The sequence below is a fragment of the Tursiops truncatus genome, chromosome 5 (genome assembly GCF_011762595.2).
Source record: "Tursiops truncatus isolate mTurTru1 chromosome 5, mTurTru1.mat.Y, whole genome shotgun sequence".
In the NCBI taxonomy this organism is placed as follows: domain Eukaryota; kingdom Metazoa; phylum Chordata; class Mammalia; order Artiodactyla; family Delphinidae; genus Tursiops; species Tursiops truncatus.
Window position 1 is genome coordinate 101,582,258 of NC_047038.1, and position 26,869 is coordinate 101,609,126.

Consider the following 26,869-nt stretch of genomic DNA (forward strand, 5'->3'; position numbering starts at 1 on the left):
AGAGGAGGGTTTAAGAAAGCTGAAATGCCCTTCATAAAACAGACTTAAAAATTATGCTTCATTTTTGAATGAAGAAAAAAACCTGTTAGGAATATAATTGCTCTGCTTACTTAAGATTTAATTATTATTGGAAGTAAGAGATTGTCATCCAGGTTCTGATTTTTCACTAACAAGTTTGAATATGCTACTGAACTACATGTTAGTGCTAACATATGTTTTAGTACACAGTTTGTTTTTAGCTTTTCCCCCTAAGATCTTAAGGATTAAATGGTCTACTGATTGGAACTAAGAACTTATGTTTTGTTAGTCTAAGTGAAATTTTGGAAGGCATATGCTATTGAGTTGATTTTGTTTTCCTTAACTGAATACTTTTAAGTTATGACTTGACTGACTTCCTAATAGCGCAGATGCAGAAATTACATAGTAACTATGCTAATAAAGTCTGGCAAGTCATTTTTTAAGTTGAACCACAAAAGTGTTGACGTCAAATACTGTCAATTTCTTATGATTCATCCAGATAATTGGGTATATTTCTATAATACAGGTACAAAGTGTTTTTAATTATTCAGTGGAATATTTGTGTAACTCTGCTTTGATTCTCATTTTCATTCCTTGCTGTCTATCAAACTTGAGACTTAACTGCTTGTAACAAGCAGGAAGCAACTTGTCAGAAAATGACGGATGTATTAACTTGCATTCATTATAGCATTTTATAGACAATATAATGTTAGACCTGGAAAACATGTTAGAGGTCACCTAAGGCCACCCCACTCACCTAATATAGTAAGATTTGACAGCCCTATATGTAGTTATTTCCCTCTGCTTGACCACTTTAAGACATTACCTCAAAAGTTTTTCTGTATTGTTAGAAAGTCTATATTTTGAACTGTAAACTATCTAATTTTAACTCATCGGTTTCAATTCTGCATTCTGTAAGGAATACTCTAAAAAGACTACTCCTTCCAGATGGCAAATGTTTTAACATTAGAGGATAGGCATGCTCTATACTCCTACTCTCATCCCCAAGAGAAACAATCTCAACTATTTCCAGCTGAGGTCATCGACTCAAAATTTTAAGATTTAAGGAACTTAGAGGATAATTCCACTGATTATCCGATTTACAAGGTCTGGGTGTTGTCAGTTTGAATTCCCCACATTGTCTGATACAGTGCCTTATAAATAATGAACACTAAATAAATGTTTATTATTTAAATGTGAGACTGAGAGGATAAATGGAATTTAAGTTTATTCAATCATTCAATAAATACTTATTGAGAATCTACTTTGTGCCAGCCACTATCCTAGACATTTGGGGATACACCAGTTAACAAAAGAGACAAATTTGTGCCAGCCACTATCCTAGACATTTGGGGATACACCAGTTAACAAAAGAGACAAATTTCTGTCCTCATCAGTTTTGTATTTGTGTGTGAGAGACATTCAATAAAAATTAAATTATAATATATTGTCAGGTATTGTAAATGCTATGAGGTATTATAAAATTGGATAAGGATGTGAGAGAAAGTTAGGGACTGGGTGATCAAGTAAAACCTTTCTGTGAGGTCAAGAGCTTAATAAAGAGGTTTATCCATGTGGTTATTTGAGGCAGGAATGGTGTAGACAACTGAAAGGGCTTCAGTCACTGTGGCTGGAGTTGAGTGTGTCAGGACTGAAGGGAAAAGTGAGTAGTTAAGGCGTAGAGGTAGCCTGGAGAAAAATCATGTAAGGAACTTGTAAGCCTGAGTAGGGATCTGAGATTTCATTCCTAGTGGTGGGAAACCATGAAGCAGAAAAGTGACATGATTAGGTCTACATTTGAAAAAGATCATTACAGCAACTGTATTGGGAATAGACTACAAGGGGGCAAGAGAGGAAGCAAAAAGACCAGTTACAACCATATTGTTATAGGTTTCTAGACTTTCCCTGTCCATTATGGTAGCCACAAGTTACAGGTGACCATTTAAGTTTAAGTTAGTTAAAATTAAATAAAAATTTAAAATTCAGTTCCTCTCTTGGACTGGCCACATTTCAAGGGCTCAGTAGTCATGTGTGGCTATTGACTTTAACCATACTGGGCAGCACAAATGTAAGATATATCCATCATCACAGAAAGTTCTGTTGGAGAGCACTGTTCTAGATGATATACAGTAGACAATAGAGGTCTTGAAACTTATCAGATATATTCAAGATATATTTTGAAAGAAGAGCTAACAGGATTTTCTAACTGATTGGATGTGGGATATTAGGGAAGGAAAGAAATCAGATGACTCCAAAGCTTGTTGCATGAATAAATAGCTCAGTTCCATTTCAAAATGGGGAATGCTGGAGGAGAGATTTAGTAGTTGAAATACAGTTTTTGATTTGATAAATGACATGCCTATTAGAGAGACTGAATATAAGAGACTGAATCACTGAATTGGACAACATGGACATTACTGCTCTTTAAAATTTTTTTCAAAATACTCATTTTTCTATTTTCATTATTTGCCCTGTGATTCTTAGGTCTGAGTACTATGTACTTTTCCTATAAATGAGGATACAGTTGTTTAGGGTGTTAACATCAGAAAAGTATTCAAACTTCCAATTTCAGAAGGTTAACAGATTTATCAACTTAATTTCTTAAGTCTCTGCTTAAATGATAGTAAAGGAATAAAAATGCTAAAAACTCACAATATAGAAGAGAACAGATGAGTGGCCATCTGTTTCTAGAAAAAAATTCAAAAATTTTTAAATGATCATAGGAGCAAAGGTACTTGAGGAAGCAAAGTGGAAGAAATCAAGCACAGAAAATGAAGAACGGGATAGAAGAGGGTGGACCCATTTTTGTCCCTCTGAACCCTGGAGAGACCTAAGACTCAGAAACATTAGATATGAAGGGGAACAGGAGTACGATGTGCTATGGAGACAAAGATGTGAACTGAAATATTTAATATGTATTATTAGTGTTTCAGTTTCTAAAATTCTATTAAATTATTAGTATTTTAAGGAATATTTAACATCAATCAATTAGGATTCAAAGTGTACACAGTATATCATTTTTTTCTTTATATTTTTCAAAGCATTAAACAAAATTCAAGACACTCCATGCCTTGACCGTGTACTCCTTGTATGCTGAACCCCTATTTATCTTTAATTTTGAGAGGGAAAACCCAGATACATGTCTCACATAATTAGAATCGAGTGGAGGGAATTACAGTGGAATATTAAATATGAAAGACCCATTTTCAGGTTCTTCCTCTCCCATTTCTTTCCCTTTGCCTCAGAAACAAGGGGGAATTAGGAAGAATTACCTCTTAGCTACATGATAGGGCAAATTCAATACAATTAAATCCACCGCCTCACTCTTGTGCGCCCCGCCCCAGTTCTCTCTGTAATTCCCAGAAGTGAAACTGCTGTACCTGAATTTAGACCTGTTAGAAAGAGGAGAGAGTTTTGCACTGATTTGGGGAAAACCATCTTGTAAAAATACTGTTTCTTTTGTTAAATAGGGATTTACTTATAAATGTATATAAATAAATACATTTTGTGATATAACTGGAATATTTAATTGAGGTATACTGTATGTTTCATTGTATTAGCAATGTTGGCTATTTAGACAGGAGGTTCTGAGGTTTAGTGATGAGTCATGAAATTTGGAGGAAGAGGTTCTAGAATGTTTTTGCTCTGTTCTCCTGCACAAATAGCCCGTAAGTGTTAGTGAGCCCATTAATTGAACCATCTTGCTAAGTCATCCATTTTTCCTTAAGAATAGGATTTCCTTAAGCTTGTGTTTCCTATATTTTATTCATGAGTACTACCATCATAATCTTTGCCATATCCTAATGCTATTTACTTAATATTTTTAAATATCTCATTTTTATGTTTATTTATTTAAAAAGGAAATCTTACCTCAGGATTATTTTCTTATATGGAAAACCAGTAAAGTGTTCTGTAAGTAGAAGGTAAATGCAAAAGTCAGTATCATTTTGAAACATAAAAACATAATAATGTTATTAAATGCGAGCTATGATAGAGTGGCCTACCTGTGCAGCAGTGCTCCAAGCTTAGGACATGTCTCTATTTGTTGAAAGAGGAGCATTAGCAAATAAAACTAACTAGCACTAAACTGGAACTTTATTCATGACCTAATCAGGAGTATTGAAAGAGAATTTAAAACAGAGTAACTTGCTTATTATGAAATTCAGTTTTCTAAAATTTAGCTGCAGAAATTCTCTCTCACCGCTAGCATTACTCTTAGAAAAGCTTCACCTTAAGCCAAATGTAATAATCAGGGATGTTAGAAAAGACATTTAGAGATATAGAAATGTGTTGTGGTGATAGGAGTTAAATTTGGGGTCTCTTCCTACAGCCCCTTTCCACTTCTCCTAAGAAATGAAAGACCTCAGGCTATGGAAATCTTCCAGAATTGTCTGTCTTCCCAATCTGGATTTTAATGCAGTTTCAGCATTTGCTTACTAAAAAAGCAAGCAATGCCTTTTCCTCTTTTAAGTTAAATTTTTCCTTTGTACTAGATATTTAAAAGATCAAAGAACTTGAATTTTCTTTCTTCATCTGTAGGTTAAGCCCATCTCAGGCTAGTGTGCTTGCAAATGTAATCTACATTCTCCTTTTCTTTATCAAATTTCCATCTGTGAGCTGCCAGAAAGACTGAAAAATACAGTTTGTTTTTTGTATTTCTTCATTGAAATCTCTCACTAATCTAATTTTTAATAATAATAGTTAACATTTATTAAGCAATTATGTGCCAGGCACATGTTCAAAGACTGTTGCATGTATTAACTCAGAAGTCCCCATTTTTTAGATGAAGAAATTCACAGTGCTTGAGTTCACATCCCAGCTCCACAATTTACTCGCTGTATGATCTTGGGCAATATATTTAATCTCTGTGCCTCAGCTCCTCATTTGTAACATGGAATAATCATAGTATCTACCTCATGGAATTGTTGCAATAACACAGTAATTTCCTGTGCTACCCAACAGATTTGTTAAAGGGCTAAGAGTCTCTTGCTTAATATACTCAGTCTGCCTATTAACTCATTTCAGAAGCCAAATCTTTCTTGGTTTGTTTTTTGTTTGTTTTGTGGTGTTTTTTGTTTTGTTTGTTTGTTTGCAGTTTGGCATTAGAGAAAAAAAGATACTCTAAAACTTGTAAAGTTCTTACAACAGGACTAACAGGAATAAAGATACTTCCCTTTCCTGTTCTTGGAGATACTGAAAAAGGTTTCCTTATTGGCCATTTTGACAAGTTCCTTATTCTGTAAAGTTATGAGTAGAAAGAACCAAAATTTAGTGATGGTTTTCTTATGAGTATATAATATTTGAAATTTGAGTTGATACATATTTTTTTTTAACAGTGTCAGTAATTTAGTGTGTGTTCTTAGATAAACCATTTCATAAAATTAAGTCTCTTTAACCAAAGCCCAGTTTCAAATGAGGTGTTTGGAAATTAAGAACTCTAAAGAGAAAAAAGAAAGTGATACCTCTTGAGCCCTGTGGTGGAATGATCTCTTATGGTATTTGTGTAGTACCCCTAATTTAAAAGCTAGCTTTTTTTAAAAAAAAAAAAAAAAATGAAAATGGAACTGTTCTGGGAGGATACTGAAAGTTGAGAACATGATCAGAGATTTCATCCATGTAGATACATGAAATCTTTTGTTTGTATGAGTACAACAGAGGTGTTTTTGAGAGTGTTCAATCCATATAGGCTATGTCACTAACATTACATATGATATAATATAAATAACAGAAAACAAGATGTTATGCATCATATTCTCTGAATCATAATGTTCATATATACTGGGTCACATTCTCCTTGAGTAACGAACACAGAACATAATTAACTCACTACTGTGCTCATTAATCAGATGCCAATTTTTCAGTCTTGTTTGTGCAATCCAGATTACTGGGGTGCTAACCATCTGCAGTTACTCTTAGATATTGTCCAATAGATAGTCTCTACTCTGGAGGTAATTTTAGAAATAAATGTCAAATAACTTTACTTTGCAGTTCCAGCTCTTTCCCTCTCATTACCTGAGTGTTTACAACTAACTGATTACTGCTGAAGATTCCCCTATTTTCGTTTAGGTATCTATTGTCTTTGGAAGCCTCTCCTATTCTCCGATGTTTCTCTTGAATCCTTTCCTGTTTCTCCCTAAAACACAGATTTACAATGTAACCCTCTGTCACGGAGGCTACCCACTACCTCTAACTGGGTCTTGTGTTTCCAGTTTCTCACTGGCACATTGAATTCCTTACACTCAGAAGGCAGACAAAGCCTGGGCAGGAGTGCACTTGTGCTGCTGCTCTGTTGTCATGCATCTTTCCCTTTCCCTCTCTTGCTGTCCTTCTGCCTCTCCTCTTCCTCCTTCCTAACATCAGTAGCTATGACCCAACTAGCAATATCAGATGTACTAAGACTTTTTCCTTAAAACATTCCCATTGACCTTAATAAGTTCTGTTATTCATCATTTGTAATAGAATCCATAACGGACAGAACCTTAAACAAACACTGTTCTTTCTTTTTTTAATTTTTTATCTTATACATCTTTATTGGAGTATAATTGCTTCACAATACTGTGTTAGTTTCTGTTTTACAACAAACTGAATTAGCCATATGCATACATATATCCCCGTATCCCCTCCCTCTTGAGCCTCCCTTCCACCCTCCCTATCGCACCCCTCTAGGTGGTCACAAAGCACCGAGCTGATCTCCCTGTGTTATGCAGCTGCTTCCCACTAGCTATCTATTTTACATTTAGTACTATATATATGTCCATGCCACTCTTAGTTCGCCCCAGCTTCCCCCCCACCCCATGTCCTCAAGGCCATTCTCTATGTCTACGTTTTTATTCCAGCCCTGCCACTAGGTTCATCAGTACCATTTTTTTTTAGATTCCATATATATGTGTTAGCATACGGTATTTGTTTTTCTCTTTCTGACTAACTTCACTCTATATGACAGATTCTATGTCCATCCACCTCACTACAGATAGTTCAATTTCGTTTCTTTTTATGGCTGAGTTATATTCCATTGGATATATGTGCCACATCTTCTTCATCCATTCACCTGTCGATGGACATAGGTTGGTTCCATGTCCTGGCTATTGTAAATAGTGCTGTAATGAACACTGTGGTGCATATCTCTTTTTGAATTATGGTTTTCTCAAGTTATATGCCCAGCAGTGGGATTGCTGGGTCATATGGTAATTCTATTTTTTGTTTTTTAAGGAACCTCCATACTGTTCTCCATAGTGGTTGTATCAATTTACATTGCCACCAACGGTGTAGGAGAGTTCCCTTTTCACCACACCCTCCCCAGCATTTACTGTTTCTAGCTTTTTTGATAATGGCCAGATAATGGCCATTCTGACCATCGTGAGGTGATACCTCACTGTAGTTTTGATTTGCATTTCTCTAATAATTAGTGATGTTGAGCATCTTTTCACGTGCCTCTTGGCCATCTGTATGTCTACCTTGGTGAATTGTCTATTTAGGTCTTCCACACATTTTTTAACTGGATTGTTTGTTTTTTTGATATTGAGTTCCATAAGCTGTTTGTGTATTTTGGAGATTAATCCTCTGTCTGTTGTTTCATTTGCAAATATTTTCTCCCATTCTGAAGGTTGTCTTTTTGTCTTGTTTATGGATTCCTTTGCTGTGCAAAGCTTTTAAATTTAAGTCCCATTTGTTTATTTATTTTTTATTTTATTTTTTAAAAATATCTACTTGGTTGTGCTTTTTTTTTAAAATTTTTATTTATTTATTTATTTGGCTGCATTGGGTATTTGTTGTTGTTCATGGGCTTTCTCTAGTTAAGATGAGCAGGGGCTACTCTTCCTTGCAGTGCTCAGGCTTCTCACTGTGGTGGCTTCTCTTGTTGCGGAGCACGGGCTCTAGGCACAGGGCTTCAGTAGTTGTGGCACATGGGCTCAGCAGTTGTGATTCGTGGGCTCCAGAGCAGAGGCTCAGTATTTGTGGCACACAGGCTTAGTTGCTCTGCGGCATGTGGGATCTTCCTGGAGCAGGGCTTGAACCCATGTTCCCTGCGTTGACAGGCGGATTCTTAACCACTGAGCCACTAGGGAAGTCCCCATTTGTTTATTTTTGTTTTTATTTCTGTGACTCTAGGAGGTGAGTCAAAAAAGATCTTGCTGTGGTTTATATCAAAGAGTGTTTTTCCTATGTTTTTCTCTAAAAGTTTTATAGTGTCTGGTCTTACATTTAAGTCTTTAATTAGTTTGGAGTTTATTTTTGTGTATGGTGTTAGGTAGTGTTCTAATTTCATTCTTTTACATGTAGCTGTCCAGTTTTCCCAGCACCACTTATTGAAGAGGCTGTCTTTTCTCCATTGTATGTTCTTGCCTCCTTTGTCATAAATTAGGTGCCCATATATGCGTGGGTTTATCTCTGGGCATTCTATCCTGTACCATTGATGTATATTTCTGTTTTTGTGCCAGTACCATACTGTCTTGATTACTGTAGCTTTGCAGTATAGTTTGAATTCAGGGAGCCTGATTTCTCCAGCTCCATTTTTCATTCTCAAGATTGCTTTGGCTATTTGTGATCTTTTGTGTTTCCATACAAATTGTAAATTTTTTTGTCCTGATTCTGTGAAGAATACCATTGGTAGTTTGATAGGGATTGCATTGAATCTGTAGACTGCTTTGGGTAGTATATCATTTTCATAATATTGGTTCTTTCAATCCAAGAAAATGGTATATTTCTCCATCTGTTTATGTTATCTTTGATTTCTTTCATCAGTGTTTTATAGTTTTCTGAGTACAAGTCTTTCGCCTCCTTAGGTAGGTTTATTCCTAGGTATTTTATTCTTTTTGTTGCAATGGTAAATTGGATTGTTTCTTAATTTCTGTTTCTGATTTTTCATTGTTAGTGTGTAGGAATGCCAGAGATTTCTGAGCATTAATTTTGTATCCTGCAACCTTACCAAATTCATTGATTAGTTCTAGTAGTTTTCTGGTGGCATCTTTAGGATTTTTTATTTATAGTATCATGTCATCTGCAAGCAGTGACAGCTTTACTTCTTCTTTTTCAATTTGTATTCCTTTATTTCTTTTTCTTCTCTGATTGCCATGGCTAGAACTTCCAAAACTATGCTGAATAAGAGTGGTGAGAGTGGACATCCTTGTCTTGTTCCTGATCTTAGTGGAAATGCTTTCAGTGTTTCACCATTGAGTACGATGTTTGCTGTGGGTTTGTCATATATGGTCTTTATTATGTTGTGGTAGTTTCCCTCTATGCCCATTTTCCTGAGAGTTTTTAACATAAATGGGTATTGCATTTTGTCAAATGCTTTTTCTGCATCTTGAGATGATCATATGGTTTTTATTCCTTAATTTATTAATATGGTGTATCACATTGATTGATTTGCATATATTGAAGAATCCTTGTATCCCTGGGATAAATCCCACTGGATCATGGTGTATGATACTTTTAATGTGTTGTTGGATTCTGTTTGCTAGTATTTTGGTCAGGATTTTTACATCTATGTTCATCAGTGATATTGGTTCATAATTTTCTTTTTTTGTGATATCTTTTTCTGGTTTTGGTATCAGGGTGATGGTGGCTTCATAGAATGAATTTGGCAGTGTTCTTCCTCTGCAATTTTTGGGAAGAGTTTGAGCAGGATGGATGTTAGCTCTTCTCTAAATGTTTGATAGTATTTGCCTGTGAAACCATCTGGTCCTGGACTTCTGTTTGTTGTAAGATTTTTAATTACAGTTTCAATTTCATTACTTGTGATGGGTCTGTTTATATTTTCTAATTCTTCCTGGTTCAGTCATGGAAAATTGTACCTTTCCAAGCATTTGTTCATTTCTTTGTGGTTGTCCCTTTTATTGGCAAAAGTTGCTTGTAGTAATCTCTCATGATTCTTTGTATTTCTGCCGTGTCAGTTGTTATTTCTTTTTCATTTCTAGTTCTGATGATTTGAGTCTTTTCCATTTTTTTTTTTGATGATTCTGGCTAGTGGTTTATCAATTTTGTTTATCTTCTCAAAGAAACAGCTTTTAGTTTTATTGATCTTTGCTATTGTTTCCATCATTTCTTTTTCATTTATTTCTGATCTCATCTGTTTGATCTCTTTCCTTCTGCTAACTTTGGGGTTTTTTGGTTCTTCTTTCTCTAGTTGTTTTAAGTGTAGGGTTAGGTTGTTTATTTGAGATTTTTCTTGTTTCTTGTGGTAGGATTGTATTGCTGTAAAATTCCCTCTTAGAACTGCTTTTGCTGCATCCCATAGATTTTGGGTCGTCGTGTTTTCGTTGTCATTTGTTTTTAGGTATTTTTTGTTTGTTTGGGCCTCTCACTGCTGTGGCCTCTCCCATTGAGGAGCACAGGCTCCGGACATGCAGGCTCAGCGGCCATGGCTCACGGGCCCAGCTGCTCCGTGGCATGTGGGATCCTCCCGGACCTGGGCACAAACCTGCGTCCCCTGCATCGGCAGGCAGACTCTCAACCACTGTGCCACCAGGGAAGCCCCTAGGTATTTTTTTTTTTTCTTCTTTGATTTCTTCAGTGATCTCTTGGTTATTTAGTAGCGCACTGTTTAGCCTCCATGTATTTGGTTTTTTTCAGTTTTTTTCCTGTAATTGATTTCCAGTCTGATAGCGTGTGGTCAGAAAAGATGATTGATATGATTTCAATTTTCTGAAATTTTCCAGTGCTTGATTTATGACCCAAGATGTGATCTGTCCTGGAGAATGTTTCACGTGCACTTGAGAAGAAAGTGTATTCTGCCACTGTCGGGTGGAATGTTCTATAAATATCAATTAAATCTATCTGGTGTTGTGTCATTTAAAGCTGTGTTTCCTTATTTATTTTCTGTTTCGATGATCTGTCCATTGGTGTAAGTGGGATGTTAAAGTCCCCTACTATTATTGTGTTACTGTCGATTTTCCCTTTCATGGTCGTTAGCATTTGCCTTACATATTAAGGTGCTCCTATGTTGGGTGCATAAACATTTCTAATTGTTATATCTTCTTGGATTGATCCCTTGAGCATTATGTAGTGTTCTTCCTTATTTCTTGTAACAGTCTTTGTTTTAAAGTCTATTTTATCTGATATGAGTATTGCTACTCCAGCTTTCTTTTGATTTCCATTTGCATGGAATATCTTTTTCCATCCTGTCACTTTCAGTCTGTATGTGTCCCTAGGTCTGAAGTGGGTCTCTTGTACACAGCATATATATGGGTCTTGTTTTTGTATCCATTCAGCAAGCCTGTGTCCTTTGTTTGGAGCATTTAATCCATTCACATTTAAGGTAATTATCAATATGTATGTTCCTATGACCATATTCTTAATTGTTTTGGGTTTGTTTTCATAGGTCCTTTTATTTTCTTGTGTTTCCCACTTACAGAAGTTCCTTAGCATTTGTTGTAGAGCTATTTTGGTGGTGCTGAATTCTCTTAGCTTTTGCTTGTCTAAAAGCTTTTGATTTCTCTGCAGTATCTGAATGAGATTCTTGCTGGGTAGAGTAATCTTGGTTGTAGGTTTTTCTCTTTCATCACTTCCACTCCCTTCTGGACTGCAGAATTTCTGCTGAAAAATCAGCTGAGAACTTTATGGGGATTACTTTGTATGTTATTTTTTGCTTTTCCCTTGCTGCTTTTAATATTTTTCCTTTGGATTTAATTTTTGTTAGTTTGATTAATATGTGTCTTGGTGTGTTTCTCCTAGGGTTTATCCTGCATGGCACTCTCTGCACTTCCTGGCTTGGGTGACTATTTCCTTTCCCTTGCTAGGGAAGTTTTCCACTATAATCTCTTCAAATATTTTCTCAGACACTTTCTTTTTCTCTTCTTCTTCTGGGACCCCTATAGTTCGAATGTTGGTGCGTTTAGTGTTGTCCCAGAAGTCTGCGATTGTCTTCAGTTCTTTTCATAATTTTTTCTTTATTCTGCTCCTGAGCAGTTATTTCCACCATTCTGTCTTCCAGCTCACTTATTCGTTCTTCTGCCTCAGTTATTCTGTTATTGATTTCTTCTAGTGTATTTTTCATTTCAGTTATTGTGTTGTTCATCTCTGTTTGTTTGTTCCTTAGTTCTTCTAGACCTTTGTTAAACATTTCTTGAATTTTCTCAATCTGTATCTCCATTCTATTTCCGAGATTCTGGATCATCTTTACTATCATTACTCAATTCTTTTTCAGGTAGGTTGCCTATTTCCTCTTCATTTATTTGGTCTTGTAGGTTTTTACCTTGCTCCTTCATCTGTGACATATTTTTTTGCCATCTCTTTTTTTTTTTTTTATGGGTAGGATTGTGTTCCTGTCTTACTGGTTGTTTGGCCTGAGGCTTCCAACAGTGGAGTTTGTAGGTTGTTGGGTAGAGCTGGGTCTTGGTGCTGAGGTGAGGACCTCTGGGAGACCTCACTCCGATGAATATTCACTGGGGTCTGAGGTTCTCTGTTAATCCGGTGGTTCAGACTCAGAGCTCCCACTGCAGGAGCTTTGGCCAAACCCCTGGCTTGTGAACCAGGATCTTAAAAGCCATGTGTGGTGCCCTCATTGGGGGGAGACACAAACTCCGCATCTTCCCACACTGCCATCTTGACTCTGGCCTCAACACTATTCTTTCTTAAAATCCTCTCTGTTTTGTGCTTCCAAAAGGTCATTTGAGTTAATATTGCAACCCTGTCATTTGGTCATTTTATTTTCTGTCTTCAGATCGCACATTAAGTAATTGCACAGGTTTTGTAAAATTCTATTGCATTTATCTTCAGACTAGTATAGTATAGAAAATAGGACCATTGCTCTATTCCATGCCCTATGTACCCATCTGAACATTAATTATGAGTTTTACTTTTTATCATGTATTTTAGCTTAGATTTTTTGCTAATGTTAATAAAGACTAATTCTTCAAAAACAGATACTGTAGTTTTGAAAGCGATAATTGCCAAATACGTAATGTAGGCTTATGGAGATTCTTTAGTAATATCAAAATAAATACATAAAATCCTTTTTAAAGTAAGGAAATGGGGCTTCCCTGGTGGCATGCAGTGGTTGAGAATCCGCCTGCCAATGCTGGGGACATGGGTTCAATCCCTGGTCTGGGAAGATCCCATATGCTGCAGAGCAGCTGAGCCTGTGCACCACAACTACTGAGTCTGTGCTCTAGAGCCCGTGAGCCACAACTACTGAGTCTATGTGCTGCAACTACTGAAGCCCACGTGCCTAGAGCCTGTGCTCCACAAAAAGAGAAGCCACCGCAATGAGAAGCCCGTGCACCACAACGAAGAGTAGCCCCCACTTGCCACAACTGGAGAAAGCCTGCAGGCGGGAACGAAGACCCAACACAGCCAAAAATAAATAAATAAATTAAAAAAAAATAAAGTAAGCAAATGAAGGCTAGAAAAAACTTACCTACTTGCTGTCCATTTAATTCACTTGCTTCTAGGGTTTAAGATGAGAGGAGAAAATTGGACTTTAAAAGTATTTGTTAAATTTGTTAAACAAATTTAAACAATTTTAAACAATTTAAACAATAAAACAATTTGTTAAACAAATTAATGGTGTAAGGGATTACTGTTTTAGATTAAAGAGACACACTCCTACTCAGTCTCCTTTTCTTATTAATCCTCATTCTTCTGTCCTTGGGTATCTCTTCTGTCTGCATGTACTGCCTTAGAGATCACATGAAATTTCATGGCTTTAGAACACCATCTGTATGCTGATGATCTCTACATGTATATCTTCATCCCAGACTTCTCCCATAAACTCCAGACTCATGTATGCAGCTTTCTGCTTGGCATCTTCACTGGAATGTCTAATCAGCACTGCAGAATTAACATGTACAAATTGAACTCTGAAACTGCTTCCAGACCAACTCCTCACAATCTTCTCTATCTTAATAACAACTCCATCTTGCCACTTTCTCAGGGCACAGAGCATCCATATCAGGACATCCTTTTGGCCCTTGATCACTTCCTAGATGTCTCACAGCTACCATCTTGGGTTAAGCTACCAATATTTCTTGCCTGGATTATTGCCACAGCCTCCTAATTGTCTCCTTTCTTCTACCCTTGCCCTTCTATAGTCAGTTCTCAAAATAGCAGCCAGAGTGATCCTTATAAAACAGCTCAGATCACATCTCTCAAAACCTTCCCATAAGCTTTCCATTTCAGTGTACACGTTAGAGTTTCTTCAGTGGTCTGGAAGACCCTATATAGTTTATCTTCAATTTTTTCCTCCTCTCCCTCAGTTTGTTTCTCCTTGGTGTTCCTGGGACATCCTCTTGCCTCAGGGATTTTTCAGTTTCTGCACAGAATGTTCTTTCCCAGATATCTCTGCTCTACTTACCCTCTTACCTCCTTTAGATCTTTGCTCAAATGACAAATTCTCACTAAGGACTTTTCTTGACTATTTTATTTTAAATGTGTACTCTCTAACCTGCTGGGTATTCATTAGCCATCCTTGTGGAGTTATTTTCCTCTATAGCTTTTACAACCATGTGCTCTTCTATTTACGTATTGTCTTTCTCTTCTAACAGAATGTAAACTCCGTGGGACTTGGTGTTTTTGTCTGGTTTGTTCACTGCTGTATCTTCAGTGTCTAAAAGAGTGTCTGGCTTATAGTGGGTACTAAATATTTGTTGATTTAATGAATAAAAATCTAGTACCTATCAATGCCAAGCACACAATAGAATTTTAATAAATATTTAAATGAATGAATGAATGAGTGGTTAAATAATATAGTTGATGGATCATCTTATTCTCTCCCAATCTCTTTGACTCTCTTCTAGCTTTCTTTTATTTTTTAGCTTTTTTTTGTTTGTTTTAAATTGAAGTTTGTCGACATATTATATAAGTTTCAGGTACACAGCATAGTGATTCACAATTTTTAAAAGTTATACTCCATTTGTAGTTATTATAAATTATTGGCTGTAGTCCCTGTGTTATATAATATCTCTTTGTAGCTAATTATTTTATACATAGTAGTTTGTACCTCTTAATCTCCTACCCCTATCGTGCCCCTTCCCCCCTCCCTCGCCCCACTGGTAACCACAAGTTTGTTCTCTGTATCCGTGAGTGTGTTTCTTTTTTGTTATATTCATTAGTTTGTTGAGGAACTGACTTCCGTCCAACTCCAGGGGCAACCATGAAATAGACCAACTGGGGACCTGTATTCTCATTATGATATGATGTATAATTCTATAGTTATATGCTGCAACTCCAGTAGTCTCTTTGCTTTGGTTTTCTAGTTTTCTATACTGAAAGGGTACCACTTAAAATAGCCCTTTATCATCAGTTAGTTTAAGAGCCTCTAATTGCTAGAAATCAAGGATGAGCATGATAAGGAAGTACTCAACTGGCTGATCTCTGATTCATAGGGAAAGTCTGACATTGATTGCTCCTCTTTTAGAATTGATTAATATCAAGATGATCATAGGAGTTATTGGAATTGAGAGGTAAAGTTTTATCCGAAGATGTTTAGAGTAATAATTCTTTAACATTATTGTGTATGAGAATTACCAGGGGAGCCATGGATTCCTGAATACACACTGAAAGAAAGTCAGTTTTTGCACTATGTAAGCAAATGGACATGTGTACCAATCGTTTTGAAACACGTCACAGGGACTACATCATTCAGCCAGTGAGGCCTTTAGGCACGAACTCCTCTTCCTGACTTTTCTCCATCTGCTCACATGCTTCTTTCCCTTTGACTTCAGTGGACCTGATGAAACATCTGAAGGGTAATCAATTCCTTTGTGACCTTGCCTACTGATCGCCCACCTCCTCCTGTACCTTCAGCCTCTTTACTGGCTCTTTCCCTCAGCATATACACAGAGTCCCTTATATATTTAAAATCAAAGTAAACATTATCCACCCTCACCTTCAAATTTATCCTCCTAACTTTACTCCTTCTGTTACCAACCAAGTTTCAAAAATTAATCAGCACTTACAATTCAGCATCAATTTGCTTCCTCTCCTACTTGACTAAAGTTTCTTTGCATAAAGTTACCTATGACATCCAGAGAGCCAAATATGTATGCTGTCATACTGCATGACTTCTCTATGTTGTTTAAGAATGATAAAGATGAATAACAGTTATTGACATTCTCTATCAGGTCCTGAACCGTATGTATCTCTTTTAATTCTTGCCAATTTCCCATAAGATAGGAACTGTTAATAACTTGCTTTAAGAAGAAAACTGAGCCTAGAAATACTAATTTGCCAAAAGTCAGAGTTAGTGATCTGAACCTGGGCAACGTGGCACAAAACTCCACATTCTTAATCTTGCATTCTACCAATCTCCTGTTTGAAACGTCTCTTCCATCCTCTCTAACATAATAATCTTATGGTTTTCTTCTTATTTCTCTGGCTATTCCTTTGCAGGTGGCTTTGCAGGCTCTTTTCCCTCCTCTAACTTTTAAATGCTTTTTTAGTGCCTCTAGGTCTCTGTACTTGACTTTTTTTCTTTATATGCTCTTCCTGAGTGACTTTATCCAAACTCTTGACACTTTATGCCTCACCCTGAAATTTGTCAGTGCCTCTTCATGGGTTTCAGTATAAAATTCAAACTACTTAGCAAATCACAAAAACACCTTACATGATCTGGCACCTACTCACTGCTATAGCCTCATCTCTTGTCTCCCCTCCCCCTTCTCTTGATAATCTACAGAATTTGAACACCTCCTACTGTTTCGTATCTCAGTTTTCAGGTTTACAGGTATTCCTTTGCCTGGAAGACCTTAACTCTAACTCTTCTGTATCCTCTTCATCTGCCTTCCTCCTCTTTTTGAGACTTGAAACAAATATTAATTTGAGAGATTAAGAATGAATAAGCAACAGCTCTTATTGACAAGACTAAGGCAAAAGAAAGGAAAAAAGAAGTCAAAGAAGAGGGACTTTGAGCCTGATAACTATAGGAATGGTAGTTTCATTAATCTGTTTGGAATGGTGAGAGTGGCTGATTTGGAGGAAAATGTTGGGTTTTTTTTTTTGGCCACGCGGCTTGCGGGATCTCAGTTTCCTGACCAGGGATTGAACCCAGGTTATGGCAGTGAAAGCCCGGAATCCTAACCACTACGCCACCAGGAAGCTCCCTAGATGTATTGAATTTGATACAAGAGGACAGTATCTACCCAGGCAAAAAAGTACAGTAGGTAGTTAAATTTTAAAATCTAGAATTTGGAACAAAGCTTTCTCAAGGCTGGAGATAGATTTAGGAATAATCTGCCCTAAAGTGATTAGGTGAAGTCTTGGCAGTGGATGCATTCTCCAATAAAAACTGGATATAGAGAATACTTCTAGCTTTATGAGAGTAGATGGAGATTGTATGAGTTAAAATTAATTTTGATGTTGAGTGGCATTGATTAGAGTTAAAAGAGATAATGTGATGTAATCTGAAATTAAACTCAGAATTTTGTCAAGTGAATTGTAGAGGGGAGTGCATTATTCCAGTTGTTCTAATCTGTAATACATTAATATTCAATTTGAATGATTTATCCAAAGTGATTTTACCATTATTTGTCTATAAGCCAGAATTCTTTTATCTTCTCATGTAAAAAGGGCTCCTTTGCTTTTGCATATTAATCATTCTTATTTATAACAGTTGCACAAGAGTACCTTATAGTTAATTAAAATAAAAATTAGATATGAATACTATACTTTGAAAAACACATCTTTATAGATTTAGTTGGATTGCCACAAAATAAGGGAGTGGCCCAAACCACATGGTTTGAAATTGGGTTCAAGAGTTCTTGCAAGTCATGTCATTATTTAAATTACAAGCAATAATCTAATTTAGTTGTCACAATTATATTAGATAAAATAAAAATGGCAAAATGAACAGCAATATTCAGTATGAATATCTCTTGTGTCACTGCTTAGTATTTTTAGATTTTGGTTTTAGATTTATTGAATTTATTGTTTAGGTATAAAAAGTAGATGTTTTACACATTTCCATTTTTAAAATATTTGAGAATGGAAATTGGTAATATCAAAATCACTTTTAGAACAGAGCAGTTTGAGTAGAATTTTGGCTGTCTCCAAATATCAAGTTGAAATTACTCTTGTAATTACTGGAGCATGCCTAGGTTTGTTATGCTTCAGCTGTGACTTGTGAAGTTATTGGGGCTTACTCTTTTCATTGATTTTTGTCTAGAGTCAGAGTTGATTTGTCCACATTAATACAGAATGACACCTACTACCTTATTTTACTACACTATAAATTTACCCCCAAATTTTTGGGTTTAGAAGATTTGTATAGATCTGTAAGAAAGGACAAGAGAAGACGACAAACATCACTTTCTCCTTCAATATTCAACTTTTAGTATTGGGTTGGCCACAAAGTTCGTTCACGTTTTCCCATAACATCTTACCGAAAAACCTGAACGAACTTTTTGGCCAACCCAGTATTTGCCAGGTGGGTAGTGTTTGTTGCCTTCTGCCTTCTAACACCTCTAATAGCTGGCTTCTTGCTTCTCGCTTCTCAGTTAGATCATAACTGTAGAAGTATTGCCTGATCTTGAGACTGCTAAATGGTAGCAAATCAGGAAAGTAGCAAGAGCCTCTTTTAATAGACTGTCACTGTTTGTCTTGCTTATGCTAGTTACTTCGCTTCTGAGTTGAGTGAGCTTTGGTCAACTTTTCTGGACCATCTAACATTACATCCCAAACAGTATATGATACAGGCAGCTCAGTGCAGATAGCTTTGTCAATTAAAACATGAAGTAAGAAGTTTGTAAAAAACTTGATGTCTAGAAAGACAACATTAATTTACTCAGGATGTTCTGTCTCTTACAAGATACACTTAAATAGTCTGAAAGCATTATCCTCAAATCTTCAGAAGTATAATAAGGGGACTTACTTTGTTACATTTTCTTCAGAATCTATACCCAGGTTGTATTAGTTTTCTATTGTTGTATAATAAATTACCACAAGGTTAGTAGCTTCAGACAATGCATTTATTTTCTTACAGTTCCTGTGGGTCCCCTGCTCAGGGTCACACCAGGCTGAAATCTCATCTGAAGCTTGGAGGTCTTCTAAGCCCACTGGTTGTTTGGCAGGATTCAATTCCTTGTAGCTGTAGGTCTAAATTTATCATTTTCTTGCTGGCTGTCAGCTGGGGTCTGCTTTCTGCTCAACAGTGTTCCCATGAGGTCATTGCCATGTGGTCCCCTCCATAGGCAGTTGACAGCATGGTTGTTTGCATCATCAAGGCCAGCAGGGGAAATCTCCCTGTCTTTGAATCTCTTTCCAGTCTGCCCCAACAGAGTCTTCTATATCATAACCTAATCAAGTCGGCTGCTATCGCTTGGTATTTGTTGGTCCCACCCATACGCAAGGAAAGATTATACAGGTCTGGTATACCGGTGGGGTGGGGGGGAGGCACGAATTTCGGGAGCTATATCAGGATTCTGCCTACCATAGTCTTCCCTCTGGCCCTCAGATATTCATGCCCTCTGACCCTATACACACACAAGCAAAATACATCCCCTCCCACGGTTCCCAGAGTTCTCATCCTATTAAAGCATCAGCTCAAAGTCCAAGGGCGCATCTAAATCATCTACATTAGGTTTAGATGAGGCTCCTATGTGTTATTTATCTGTGTACCTGTAAAACTAAGGAGACTATCCCAACATTCCCAACATAAAATGGTGGGACAAGCATGGAATAACTATTGTAGACATTCTCGTTCGAAAAGGAGAAGGGCAGAATGGAAAGTCAAAAAGGAGTCACTTGGTCCATCACAGTTTGAGATTCAGATTGGCAGATGTCAGGTGGAGGTTTTTTGGTTAGGTTTCAAAGCCTGGGAATAATTCTTCATGGCTCTCAACTCTGCCCTCTGAGTCTCCATTCTGCCTTCTGAATCATTCTTCCTTTTTCTAGGATGGTAGCATATGTTTGCAGCTGAGTGTTTTTTTTTTTTTTTTTTTTGCGGGCCTCTTACTGCTGTGGCCCCTCCCACTGTGGAGCACAGGCTCCGGACGGGCAGGCTCAGCGGCCGTGGCTCACAGGCCTAGCCGCTCCGCAGCACGTGGGATCTTCCCAGACCGGGGCACGAACCCTTGTCCCCTGCATCGGCAGGCTGACTCTCAACCACTGCGCCACCAGGGAAGCCCCAGCTGAGTGGTATTAACCAGGCTTATTCCTGACTATAGAATCGAGGGCACCTCCAGCAGCCTCTTTCGATTTTATATTCTTCCTCTTTTAGCTCAACCTGGCAGTGTTTATGCTGAAACAATTTTCTCAGGACCTCTGGGTTTTATGTGGGTTTCACAGGGATTCACTATATTAGACGAAAGCTACACCTGCAAATTTTTTTCAAAATAATGCTTTTTCTGTCTTTGCCTCCTGCTGAGATGGCTAAGGAACAACTCTAGAGCTTACCAGAGACCCTTAAAATCTTGAAAGGGCCCTTTATGTGACTGACCTTTGATCTTTCTGAAATTTTAGCAGAGGGTCTTTTTTCTTTTTTTTTGTCTATTATATTTTTGGCAACCATTTCTGACTTTTAGCATCTTTTGCTATCTGGAGAGGCTGGGCATCTTCAGAATCATCTAGTCCTGGTTCCTTCCTCTTTAACAGGACTTTCCTCAATTTATCTCTCCTTGCATTTTACTATGAGGAGTAAGAGTAAACCAGACAACACATTTAACACCTCACCTGGAAGTCTCCTTCCCATATGCCCAGTTTTGCCACTTGTAAGTTCTGCTTTCCATATAACTGCAGGATACAGTGTCACCAAGTTTTCTTCCACTATTTAACAAGGATTCCCCTTCCTCCAGTTTCCAATAACATGTTCCTTGTTTCCTTCTGAGCCCTCACCAACAGTATTCAAAGTCCAGATATCTATTAAGAATCTGTTCAAGGCAAGTTAGGTGTTCTCAGAATTCTTTCAGCTTCTGCGCACTATCCAGTTCCAAAGCTGCTCCCACATTTTTAGTTCTTGTTATAGCCGAATCCCACTTTCACTTACCACAAATTTAGCGCCTTAAAGCAACACACATATATTATCTTGTACTTCTTGTCAGGATTCTGGGTACAGATTATCTGGTTCCCCTTTTCAGGATATCACCAGACTTAAATCAGGGTGTCAACTGGGAATATGATATCATCTGAGGCTCAGCGTCCTGTGCCAAAGTTCACTGGTTGTTGGTAGAACGTGCCTCGTGGTTGTAGGACCATTTTCTTGCTGGTAGTCGGCTGGGGTACACCATCAGCACCTAGAGGCCACCCTCAGGTCCTTGTCATGTATCCCTCTGTATAGTCAGTTCACAACATGAAAGGGGTGTTAAGGGTAATCTCAGAATTCTGCCTACCACATTAATTTGCTTATTACAATATAAAGGACAAATAAGATTATTTCCTTGGACTTTTGTGCTTTGTACATATTTGTTTCCTTTAGTGGCTGCTTACTCTGAGACTTTTTTTTTTTTTTTAATGAAAGCTTATTTATTTATTTATTTTTGGCTGTGTTGGGTCTTCGTTTCTGTGCGTGGGCTTTCTCTAGTTGCGGCAAGCGGGGGCCACTCTTCATTGCGGTGCTCGGGCCTCTCACTGCTGTGGCCTCTCTTGTTGCGGAGCGCAGCCTCCAGACGCGCAGGCTCAGTAGTTGTGGCTCACAGGCCCAGTTGCTCCGCGGCATGTGGGATCTTCCCAGACCAGGGCTCAAACCCGTGTCCCCTGCATTGGCAGGCAGATTCTCAACCACTGCGCCATCAGGGAAGCCCACTCTGAGACATTTTAATCTAGATTTCTTGAAGACCAATCATAAGTATTCTAAAGCAATGATCTTAACAAAAGTCAGTGGGTGGGGAGGAGGAGTGATGTAGAAAGACAATACTCGAAACCAAAGTTCTGTCAATACCATTACATTGTTTTCTGTTAGTACCTCACAGTTGGTGAGGAAAAATGTAACACATGTGAAATTAGGGATTTTCCCCTCCATTTACTTTTCTCCTAAGTTTAAATGATACAGAGAAAGATTAAAGAATTCCAGAATTTTTCTTCTGGTTTTTTGAAGCTGTCCTTTGAAAAGCAGGGAATAGGCATATATGATTTCTATTTGGATAAGTAGTTGACCTGAGCCAGCAGCCCAGAAAGGCAATTTAGACTTGTGTTTGTTTTAGTTTCTCTTCTCTCACTGGGAAAGGTATAACGGAAAAGTTGACAAATATTAAGCATTGCTCCAACTTCAATAAAGATATTTGGTCACATGCTATTTTCTACCTTGAGACAACGTTCAATTAAAATTTCACAGACTTTTATCTCTTTTTTTCCTTAAAATCCCAATTCTTTTTAGGCTTTTCTAACTATACTAGGCAATAATATTTTTTCTCTACTACTTATCTGTACCTACCCTCCTAATGGAAAAGAAATATTAGTGTTTTGTTTTTTAATTAGAGAGATTAGCTTTTAGTCTTCAAGAGCTCTAATAGTGCTTTTATTTCTACTTTGTATACATCTGTCTTGATGTTGACCATTTTTGGATCAACAGATAAAAGGTAGAAATAATTTCACATTAATTAAAATGTCCTGTAATTATTGTAATTATCATTTCAGTTTGAAGTGCTTTAGGAAATTAGAAGTTAAGAGAAAAACAAGACATGGCTATCTTGAATAATGGTTTTTAAAAAATGATTGCGTTATCAAGCTACACATTCTAACTTTAGCAACATAAGTTACATGGCATCTTAGATATGCTTTGGCTGTTTAAGGAGGGAAGATCTCAGACCTTTGCCGTGGATTTTGATTTCTTTAATCTTATAGATTTTTATTTTAATGGGAGAAATTAACTTTTAGAAAACTTTTTTTCTTTTTAAAGCATATGTTACCTCATGTTGGGGCTTCACAGGACAAAGAAAAGGAATGCTGTCCTGGCTTTCATCAGGTTTAGTTAATTTGTTTGTTTTCTCTTTTTAACAGCTTCATTGAGGAATAATTGACATATAATAAGCTGTACATATTGTGTACAACTGGATGAGTTTTGACATATGTATGCACCTGCGAACCATCATCACAATCAAGATAACGAACAGATCCATTTTCCCCAAATGATTTCTCATGCCCCCTTGTAATCAACTTCCATCTGCCTCTCCATAGGTCAATGCCATCCTCAGGCAACTGAGCTATTTTTTGTAACTGTAGTTGGCATTTTTTATAATTTTGTACAAATGTAATCATAAAGTATGTAATTCCTCTCTCTCTCTCTCTTTTTTTTTTTGATCTAGCTTCCTTTACTCAGTATAATTATTTTGAGATTCATGTTGTTGCGTGTATCAATAATAGTTCATTCCTTTTATTGCTGACTAATATTCCATTGTGAGAATATACTAAAATTAGTTTATCCATTCACTTGTTGATAGACATTTGCTTGTTTCCAGTTTTCAGGCGTTACAGATAAAGCTGATATGAACATCTGTATATGTCTTTTTTTTTTTTTTAAGAAATGGAAAATTTTATTTGAGCCAAATTTGAGGATTATAACCTGGGAGGAGCATCTCAGAAAGCTCTGAGAAGTGTTCCCTGTATGAGTCTTTGTGTAGATATAAGATTTAATTTCTTTTGGGTAACTACTTAGAAGTGGAATGGCCAGATCATCTGGTAGGCTTGTATTTAACTTTTTATGAAACTGTCAGTTTCCCAAAGAGTACCATTTTACATTCCCATTAGTAATGTATGAGTGTTTTAGTTCCTCCACATCCTTGACTACACTTATGGTCAGTCTTTTACATTTTAGTAATTCTGATAGCTATGTGGCAGTATCTCATTTTAATTTTCGTTTTCCTAATGACTGTTGAAGTTGAACATCTTTTCACGTGCTCATTTGCTATCCATGTGTTTTCTTTAATGAAATACCTATTCAAATCTTTTGCCCATTTGACAAAAAAAATTTGCTTTGTTTGTTTTCCTATTACTGAGTTTTGACAGTACTTTATATATTCTGGATATAAATCCTTTATCAGTTATGTGATCTGTAAATATTTTCCTTTAATTTGTGGCTTTTCTTTTTATCTTTGAGCAGTTATTTTCAAAGAGCAGAGGTTTTAATTTTGATGAAGTCTTAACCATGTTTTTATTTCATGGTTCACACATTGATGTTGTATCTAAGAAAAATTTGTCTCATCCAGGATCACAATGATTTTCTCCTAACTTAAAAATAAATGGTATCCAAGGTATTCCTGTATATAGAAAAGCTTACTGAAAATTATTTTTAAATGAGTATTCTTATTAAATTACAAATTCTAAAACCTAGTTCTTAAGTTTCTAAGGTCAATTATTTTATTTTACTTGTAGAAAAGACTGATAGTCACTTTTAAGGCACCTTTTGATTGAGTGTATAATCCCATTGTTCAAACTTTATTAATTAAAATCCTTTAACTGTTTTAAACTGCATTCATACAATTAAAAGTTGACTTCTCTGTGCTTCCACTGCAGGGGGCACAGGTTCAATCCCTGGTCAGGGGAACTAGGATCCCACATGCTGTGCGGTACGGCCAAAAAAAAATCTTCCTGAGTACTTAAATAAGTCTCTAATTAATGAAAACTTGTAAGTATGCTAAGACTTAAGTTCTCTTATATGTTCCAGTGGTATTTCATACAAGCCTGAACTCATTTTCTCAATTACATTATTTAAATTGGAATCACAAGGCAAATCTATTATTCTAACTGACCTATTTCTCTTAAACTTTATAAACAGCTAAAATACCAAATATGTACAGATTCTTTAACTTAAAAAAATACTAATATATGGGCTTGCTTCTCTTAAACTTTTATAAAATTCATTGTAAATCATCCCGGGTTAAAGATGCTTGTAATTTTGGGGATTGCTTTCTCAACTCATTATGATTTCTTAATGACCAGAGATGTCTTTAGCCAGGATGATGAGTGTGTCTTTGCCCCAGACTCGCGGCACACATAGAGCTCTATTTTATAGTTGCTTTGTTCTTGAAACAGAGTACTCTTATGGTCCTATTTCTTTAGAATCTATTTTAACATTCCTAATTCGTTAGTCTACCCCCAGATTATCACTTGATTGGATTCAGTTAAACTGTTTCTGTTTCATTCTTTTTGGAATCATTTTTATGTGCTTCCTATTTGCGAGTGCCACAAATCCTTCAGGATTAAAATGACATCTGTTAGAATCCTTTTGTGTTTTTATCTGATTCTGTGGGCACAGTTTTAAGGTCATGACAACAATACCTATGTTAACCAAAAACATAATAATGATTCTGATTATGTAATATAATTATTCTTATTTGAAAGTCTTTCCAAAAGCATAGTTATCATGTACCCTACCACTTTCAAGGAAATAAAAGTGAATAATATGGTTATGTTTATTGTAAAGCAGGACCTTATTGACAGTAAAATAATGCCAGTCATATATCTACACTCCAAGTTATCTAGTACTGTGTCTAAAGGAAACAACTGAAGTAATAAACTCTTTAGAATTTTCATAACTGTTCCCTCATCTAATGGTTGAATTCAAGCTTTTAAATTTTTTTCTCCTTTTTCTTCCTTTTTGTTGCATCTCTCTTCCACTTCTGCATTTCTTTTGTTCCCTTCTCTTTCCTTTCAGATCTACTGATCTGGAGAGCTATAGTAAAGGTGAATAAAAATAACAGAGAGAGAGATGATGATGATAGGCAATTACCAAACTTGGTGATGGTACACAATTTATAAGGTATAGGTATGTTGTTACTTGTTTGAATTTTAGAAAGCTGCTTTAACATTACATTGTCTTGAGATTGGGTGGTTAGGGGGTTGAGACAGTTTTTAAAAATCTTAAACCTCTTTTCTAGCAAAGTTATACATATAAAATGTCTAATCTCTTCTGTTAGCTAGATAATATTGCTTTTAAAAACAGATGTTCCGTCTATGCTTTGGTGGTCTAACAAGTTCCAACCAGAGATGCATAGAGATCCTACACTAAGTAGGCAAAAAATGTTTTAAATAAAAATCAAAAGAGGATTAATAACATAAATCAGACCTGACTGAATCAAGAAATAGAGGTGTAATTAGTAATCTTTGTAGACAGAACAATCAAGTGTGGAAAAAATTCTGTTGTGTTGAAGTTACTTTTACTTTTTCATTTTCTTACTTATAGGAAAAATTTATTTTAAAAACCAATCTCTTTAAAAATAAGTGAAAACCAGTATCTTAAGATTTAACACTTTGTGTGTGTGAATGTAGCATTTGCTTTATAATAGATAATCATAAGCATCTTACTGTGCCCATCACTTTTCTTTCTTTCTGCCCTCCTTTCTCTCCCCCCTTCCCTCCCTCCTTCCTCTCTTTCTCTTTTCCTTCTTTCTCCTTCATGTGGGGAAGTTATTCTCTTGCCTCTATAAGGAAACTCAAGTCCATAATTCTCTCCTTATTCTTTGATAGTAATAACTACAATCACGTTTCAAATACAATGTCAATTCCATAAATAAAAGTGCCTAGTCAATATATTAAGCACCGTTTCAGTCTTCATTCAAAACTAAAACGCTTCCCTTCCCCAGCTAGGATTAACAGTAAGTAGGAGGCAGTGTGGTTGGCTTCTCTTTTTATTGCTTACCTCTTCCATTTGCAAGTTGCTATATTTGACTGCTTCAGGATTTAAACTGGTGGCAGGAAGAAAGGTAGAGAAGCAAACAATTGTTTACCTGACTCTTGTTATAACATGGCTTCGCTATCTTTGAGCTTGTTATATGCTTAAGGCTGACCCTTTTGTGTGTACGTTTTTGGGTTCTTCAGAGTCCTTCACTGGAACTATATACTTCCTGTGATGCTTCAAAAAAATTTTCCTCCCACTAGCCAACACCTAATTATTCTTCCTCCTCTTCCTCTTCTCCCTCCCCTCGTACTTCCTCTTCTTCCCCCTCCACCTCCCCTCACTTCCTCCTCCTTCTGGTTAGTACTGTGG

The 26,869-nt window shown here is 36.6% G+C and overlaps 1 protein-coding gene across 14 annotated transcripts in view; it reads left to right on the forward strand.

Annotated features, from left to right (window-relative positions):
* The window catches only part of PTPN13 (protein tyrosine phosphatase non-receptor type 13), a 247,129-nt gene that overhangs the window by 27,486 nt on the left and 192,774 nt on the right, over positions 1–26,869 (forward strand). For 12 of the 14 annotated variants that reach the window (XR_002174695.3, XM_073805438.1, XM_073805434.1 and 9 more), the window contains exon 2: positions 24,397–24,508. The exons of the other annotated variants lie outside the window; for them this stretch is intronic. Coding sequence is in view for 11 of the 12 variants with exons in the window: in XM_073805438.1 (XP_073661539.1) it covers positions 24,499–24,508 (10 nt within the window). In the remaining variant the exon portion in view is untranslated. The remainder of the gene's footprint in view (positions 1–24,396; positions 24,509–26,869) is intronic. 14 annotated transcript variants of the gene reach the window in all.